General features: G+C 42.3%; 1 protein-coding gene across 1 annotated transcript; it reads right to left on the bottom strand.

The window, feature by feature from the left end:
- Nucleotides 1-228: 228 nt before the first annotated feature.
- On the bottom strand, nt 229-6,978 carry napba (N-ethylmaleimide-sensitive factor attachment protein, beta a). Its single transcript, XM_061790517.1, has 10 exons — nt 6,740-6,978; nt 4,833-4,912; nt 4,424-4,540; nt 4,281-4,327; nt 3,158-3,235; nt 3,027-3,082; nt 2,863-2,947; nt 1,830-1,934; nt 1,655-1,723; nt 229-948 (listed from the first exon to the last, which is right to left on the bottom strand). The coding sequence occupies exons 1-10, from the start codon at nt 6,835-6,837 to the stop codon at nt 796-798; spliced, it is 888 nt and encodes a 295-aa protein (XP_061646501.1). The 5' UTR covers nt 6,838-6,978; the 3' UTR covers nt 229-795.
- Between the last annotated feature and the right edge of the window lie 457 nt (nt 6,979-7,435).

The following is a 7,435-nucleotide window of genomic DNA, read 5'->3' as shown; positions in this document are numbered from 1 at the left end:
ATCAAATTGATTGACATTGAAGATTCCGACATTAGATTTGTCTTTTTTCTAGATTAAAATGTATCATTATGAAAATGAAAGGCAGTATTTTTATTCTGTGTTAGGCGTTATTAACTGACGTGATTCGTCATTCAATCAAAAGATTGCTGGCATCTGACAGATTATATTTGTGCGTCATCATTTACATTGGCTGCATTGAAATTGGAAAACAAATTCAACAACACAATATCTGGCATGATAATGTATTTATTTCAAGATACATTTTCACCCGTTGCACACGAACAAATGAGACTACAGGCACGTGTGCTTTTTCCCACACGTCGGCACAACACGGAGAACACGTCAACATCCACATGCACAAACGAGGCCCCGCAATGGTCGCTACGGGAGACGGGCAGTGAGTGATGATGTCACACAGTGGACGCAACCCAAAAAGGGGGGACGTGAAGGGGGGCTAATTGCTAAAATATTAACACTGAGCACCATAATAAACAATAAATAGTTTCCATTTGGACAATACACGTTATCATAAACATATGTATATTCCTTAAAATCTGCTCACTTTCCCCATCAAATAAGCAGCGTACACGTTCATTCATACTTTCTCAGTGTTACAATACCGTCCGTGTGTGTGTGTGTGTGTGTGTGTGTGTGAGTGAGCAGGGACACACAAGGGTGGTCTACAGGTGATGCTTAGCTTGTTGGGGGCTCACATGCAGACTGATATGTACAAGTTCAGCTTGTGGCCGTTAAAAGTCATCCTCCTCCGTCCTTGCCCCGCCCACCTCCCGCGCTCTATTTCAGGTCTCCGGCGTCCCCCTGGATGGTCTTCTTGATGCGCAGCAGCATGGTGGTGAGCCACTGGTCCAGGCGGGACACCGAGTCAAACTCCTTGACGGCCTCGGTGAACGCCTCGCTGTTCTGCTCCTCGTGGGCCTCCAGAAGTTTCTGTGTGCACGACCACGACAAGGACCGGTCACGATCATGCAAATAATGAGAAGAATTGTCTGTTTCTTGGCTTGCTTCAAATTTCAAACCCAGAAATAAATGTAATTTATCATATCAGACATTCACAGGCCACTATATTAGGTACACGATCTCATGAGATGTAAGACTTTACACGTTTGGATTCATTTAACAACATTCCGTTTCTCTTTTCAGAACCTTAAAATGAAATACACTTTAATGTACAATTAAATACTTCACTAATGTATATGCGCCATTTCCGTCTATATATATATATATATATATGTAAGCGTTGCACGCATCCATATTTATTTAAATATTTCATATATATTAATATATATTTTTATACTTACTCTGTACATAAAAAATGTCCATCTAAAAAACAAACAAATCAACTAAACAACATATGGTTTTGTTCATTTTTTATATTTAGAATAGTAAATTTTCCCCCAATTTAAAATAGTGTGACATAAGAAAAAAATATTCTAAGGTAATTCCATGTGGCCTAAAAATGTCTAAATACTTCAAAAAAATCAAAACTAAACAAATAACTATATGCAACACCAATTTTGAGTGTTTCTGAAATGAACACAGATGATTGAAATACAAGACAGATGTGCACAAAATACTTCACAACTGGAACCGATTCGGCTTATAATAAATAATACATAAATACAATTCACTTGACCTTTAACAGTTTCAGCTCTCTTGAATCTGAGAAAGCGGGAAACATCTCCTCATACTTCTCGATGGCCAACTGCAAATAGACACACACCGTTTTGTGCAAATAGGAACATTCAGGAAATAATCATCATCAGAACAGATGGAGTCAGGCGTGTGCGTGCAGTGGTTTTGTGTACGACCTTGGCGTTGAGCTCGTCCACGATGAAGTGACACAGCGAAGCCTTGAAGAAATACTCTTTCGCGTTGTACTTCAACAGCGGATTGTCCATTGTGCTCATGGCCACCTGACACACACACACACACACACCCACTTTACAATATCCTCTTATTCTTCATCTTCCAATAAAAAGAACAGCAAACCTTCCCGTCTCATGCCAACGAGCCACTGCTATTTGCTTTAACGATTACCTTCAAATAATTTTCTTTTATATTTATATTTTTCTACACGGATGTCCCAATTCCATTTTTTTGCACCCGAGTCCAAGTCCGAGTCACTTGATTTTGAGTATCTGCCGATAAAGAGTCCCGATCCGATACCAGGGCAATGCATTAAGGAGAGAGAGAGAGAGGGGAAAAAAAATAAATAAATAAAAAAAAGAGCGTATCCAAAATGTCTCAACTGTTTGCAATTTTTGTAGTTTGGATAAAAGTATCTCAACATGATCCTTTTTATATGGCTAGAAATCAAATATGTTTATATCGCTGGTGCAGCACAAAAATAATGAAGCAAACAAATGACATTTGAGTATCCCGTCTTATATGGACAAACCAAAATCGAAAAAAAACTAAATTATCAGAAATCACACTTAGTGCAATAACAAAATGAAGATCTTCTTAATGGGTCAAATAATTCATTTCACACAATGCCACATTGCAGAAGTAATATTAGAGCACTTAATGTCCCTTCTGCAATTTATTTGTACCTCAAGATGATTTTGGTCACTTGACCGGGAGCTTTTAAAATAAAAAAATCCCATCTTTTCACCTGATCCCGAGCATCTGAAAAATACGTGATCGGCCCAAGCGACGACGTTGACGTGACGCCTCCGCTGGTGCATTTCTTCAAAATCAAATAATCTGTAAGCCATTTATTTCTTAGAGTGGTGTTGCGGGACGACTGATTATCTATCCATCTATCTATCTATCAATGCAGTAGGAGTGCAAAAGGGTCTTGAGTTCGGGCTGGTATGAGGCTTTGAGGGATTGCGCAACCTGTTCGTAGATCTCGATGGCTTTCTGGTACTGCTCCAGCTGGGCGCTGTAGTGCCCCACCTTCAGCAGACACTTGTTGGCCGAGCTGAAAGCACACAAGCCCCACGGATTCAAATCGGGGAACTTTTGTGTCTCGACGGCGCTCGCCGCACCGAAAAAAGTACCTGTTCGACTCTTCTCCTTTGTAATAGTCTGCCGCCTGCTCGTAGTGGGCGATGGCCTGCGGGACGCGACACCGCATACGTACGGTTAAATATAACGATGGCGGGGATTTGTGACGTCGTGCCGGGTTCACCTTCTCAATGTCGACCAGCTCCGACTCGTAGATCTCTGCGATGGTGATGTGATGTTTGGCGGCGATGGTGAAGCGACCCTGCACGTGACGCACACTGACGTTAATATCTCATAAATCCGGAGCGATGCGGCTACTAATGTAGAAGACGCAAGTTTTAAAGAGTCGTCAGATATCCACGTGGACCAAGAAATGTGCTCTGCCATCCAACTACGAGGGCCACTCAAAACGTACTGAGCTTAATTTCTTTATATTTATATTATATTTATTAATTAAAGTATTTAAACTCCAAGCTGAAAACTTCAGAAAAAAATTCTTTTATTAGTAGGTTAAATGAAATTGGGCTCATTACCTTTTGACTGCCTCTTGTACTATCGTGTGTGTGAACAACATTAAACAAATGGATGTTATCTATTTGCTAGCCTAATACACAATAACAATACACACCGAAATCAACGCAACAATATTTATTTACTGTCATCTTTTTGATTATACCATAATTAAGGAAAATTTGGAGAAAAATTGGACATATTGAGTGGGACACTTTCCACAGGACTATTTGTTTTTTTAAATGAACTGTAATATCTACAAACATAATGAGCATTTTAAGGCACACAATTAAGATTTATTGACTGACACATAGTGTCAAATTTGAATATGATCGAAAAAAACATACACATTTTTTGGTGCCACATAACAATAAGGGAACTTTTATGAAAGGGTTTATTCGATTAGTGTGTTAAGGCTTTATGAAATACTAAGTACAGAAATGAACTAAATACTTTGTTCAGGCTTAATGCACAGTATAATTAACCCACATTTTACCTATCCGTCATCCATTCATACGAAACTCTTGTTTAATGGCAATTCATTAATCATTATTGAGCCATTTATAAACAATGAACAAAGCATTTAGGCTTAATCTAATGCGGTACTGTTTTTTTTTTTCCGTAGCTGTTTATCTTAACCAACTTAACGCATTTGTCATTTTTTGCACGCGCACAGACAATTTAGTGCAAATTAACTGCAATCCTACGTGATACAAGCTAAAAGGCAAGACGGAACAAGAGTCCAAAGACAAGAGCACCAACAAGCACAAATCACGTACGGTCACACAGATCCTCACCATGTCGGTGTAGATGTCGATGGCTTGATTGAGACAGTTGATGGCCTCTGCAAGGAAACAACAACAACAACAACAACAACAACAACGCGAGCTTCTAGTCCATCAAGGCCCAGTGACAACGGAACAACGACGGCGCTTCTCACCCTGCGGGTCGGCCTTCTTGTAAGCGTTGCCCGCATCCACGAAGCCGGTGGCCGAGTCCAGTTTGTTCTGAAGCTGCATGTGGAGCCGGGCCGCCTGGCAGAACGCGTTGCCGGCAGCTAACGCACACGCACACACACGCGTGCAAACAGTGAGCGCTGCTGTGCTCATAAGTGTTTCCTGTCAAGTTGCAGAGCTGCTAATAAGACAATTACAATTTCATAGCCGCACCCGGAAAGAGGCTTTAATGGAGAACTAATTGTAGCCGCATGCAATTTGTCTTTGAACACATTTAGCGCGTTTCTTGTCGACCTTCAACTCTGCTGAGTCACGAACGGCCTCCGAGCGAGCGTGCACGTTAAGGCGTCTGTCCGACGGTCATCTTAGCATGGCGTGCGTGTGCTTTCTCACCGCTCCAGTTCTTTGCCATCTTGAACATGTTGGCTGCTCGGGCGTACATCTCGCAGGCGTCCTCCACCTTGTGGTTTCCACTGTAACCCGCACACACATCCAAACAAACATAAGTGGCCCAGGTGGGGCCTCGTTTTGTTGTCGCGACCTTCCGCTGCCACTGATCGTTATCGGCAACGTGAGGTTACGCTCCGATGGACGAATGCAGAAAAGCGCAGTTGTTTGTTTACATTCAACCGTCAGTCATGCGTCATTGTGAAGGGAGCGGACGGGTCTTCTTGGGGTCTTCTTGGCTCCCTTGTCTGGACATTCTGAGCTCATCGAACATTATAAACCAACAAAAATAATGTTTGGCAGCAGCCAAAGGAGAGGAAAACAGTCTGCTTATGTCCAGGTTGACCTTTTTACTGCATAATCATCATTTAATGAACCAATGAGTGATATTTAGTCCCGGGTCCCGACTGACATTGCCTACTTCGCACCGGGGGTCGACACTATGTGAAAAATAAAAATGTAGGCTGCGTGGAAAACAGACGTGACCCATTTTAGTCGTCAGTTTTGAGGACGCCGTCTAATTGCAGACATGTCAGCGTTCAAAAAAGGACCACGTTGTCATAGTAGCACAACTCAAAACTAGGATTTTTGGGGATGATCACCGATCAGCAGTGAGTTTAAAAAAAACGATAACCGATGACAAGATGGAGGAACGCGTCTATTGAAATGACCTGTTCATTTACTGTATATACTTGTGTACTTAATTGCTCCAAAAATTATATTTACAATCAATAATGTATCTGTGTTCTTCCATTTATGCCAGTGAGGCAAAGTGACAGACAGAACAAATGAATGGTCGTCTATTAGATGGCAGGAAGTAAATACAGTCATTCATGTATCCACTTTTTGTGACATTTTTGTTTGTTGGTGTGCCGTGAGATTTTTTTCCAATTGTAAAATATGTTCCTTGGCTCCATAAAGGTTGGAAATCGAATCAGTCAGGGCAAACCGACATTACAACGTGACAGAAATAATGGGTGCTAACTTACTGTAATTCTATTACTTTATTTTTAATTAAATGACTTCACCTACACCAAAACTTTAGAGCATGATTCGACAGAATCTCCTGATTACAAACTTTCGACTTTTGCATGGAAGCCGCACATGACTGTAAACCGGGAGTTTTACGGTCATGTGCGGCTTCCGTACGTCATACTCTGAACTTGTTAAAGAACAGATTTATTACTATTATTATTATTTTTTTTTAAACCTTTGCTTGTGACTTGCACTACTTTCGTTCCATCAGTGGTTAAAATAAGGACATTTTGAGAAACTACAAAATGTTGGTTAAAAAATGGTCAAGAATAACCGCTACACTCCGGAAACCACTGTAGTATAAATAGTGTATTAAAAGTGTGTGTGAATCAATTTATTTATCCGGTTTTTTTTAATACATGTGGTGAGCTACGAAAACGCCCTTCCACGTGATCTCGCGTTGCACCGCCCACTTTCACCTGCCGCGCATGCGCATAACGCACACCGCGACTCGACTGCGATTTTGTGCCCCCCTCCTCCCCGCACTCACCCTGCGGGTCCACAGCGGCCTCACGCTCCGCGCACACGCCGCAGAAGGGGATGGGGAGCGTGGGGGAGTATATGCGCACACGCACGGTGCGTGACAGGCCCACGCCACGCCAGTGACTACGTTTGGAAATCGAACGAAGTAAACAAAATGTCACCTATCGCTGTGATTGACCAAAAATAACATACGAAAGCATAACGACCGTGATGACATAATGGCGTCAGCATTGGGAAGAATATCCCGCATCATAAAGCAACACTTGTTAACTGTTCCTCCGCCCACTCACCAGCACAGACGTCAACACCCAAATAAACGGGAAGCGGCCATTTACCCGAACATTCCGCCGAGAAACGAGCCGGACGCTTTGACCTTCTTGTCGGCTTCGGCCATGAGCTGCATGGCCTCCTTCTCTTTGCCGCTGTTGTCCATGGTGGCCCCGGCCGGGTGGCTGTGCGCTGGCGGCTGGCGAAGGTGAAGGTGAAGCGGGGTGACGGTCGGAAAACGGCCCGATGTTACGCAGTGGAGGCGAAGGCGGGGAGGGAGTCAGGAAGACGGAAGAGCCCGCGGGAGGGAGGGGGGGGAGGCAGGAGGACGGAAGAGCCCGCTTGGTGCTGAGGCTGAGCGGAGTTGGGCGGCGCTTCTTCTTCTACGGCCACAAGAGACGAGAGGCTCGCCGTCGCCTCCCGCTGGACGAAAAGTCAACGGCACAAACCCAGCGGCAGAATGGATTTTTTATTTCGTCTTACAACACAATAATGGGATATGAAAATATTATTAATTACTGGTTAATATACTGCTTTTATTGAAAGCCATGTATTGAGGTATTGTTATTGGAATATATTACAAAATTTGAATATATATATATTAAAGACAGGAGGATAAAAGGTTCATTTATTTTTACATTATTACATTTCGCTTATTACATTTGAAATATATACATAAATTATGAAAAATATATTCATTTTTATATCATATCAGGGTATTGTGTTGTGAATTTTACATTATTAAACTTTAATCATTTACTTAG

The sequence above is a fragment of the Phyllopteryx taeniolatus genome, chromosome 11, assembly GCF_024500385.1.
Source record: "Phyllopteryx taeniolatus isolate TA_2022b chromosome 11, UOR_Ptae_1.2, whole genome shotgun sequence".
NCBI classification, from domain to species: domain Eukaryota; kingdom Metazoa; phylum Chordata; class Actinopteri; order Syngnathiformes; family Syngnathidae; genus Phyllopteryx; species Phyllopteryx taeniolatus.
Note: the sequence above shows the minus strand (reverse complement) of the source record. Positions and strands in the feature narration are given on the sequence as shown.

Excerpts from the sequence above, each read along its gene's own strand:
- napba (XM_061790517.1), bottom strand. The coding sequence starts at position 6,837 with ATGGACAACAGCGGCAAAGAGAAGGAGGCCATGCAGCTCATGGCCGAA. Across the intron at positions 4,541-4,832 it reads GATGGCAAAGAACTGGAGCG|CTGCCGGCAACGCGTTCTGC; the intron begins GTGAGAAAGCAC and ends CGTGTGCGTTAG. Across the intron at positions 3,083-3,157 it reads AGCTGGTCGACATTGAGAAG|GCCATCGCCCACTACGAGCA; the intron begins GTGAACCCGGCA and ends CGCGTCCCGCAG.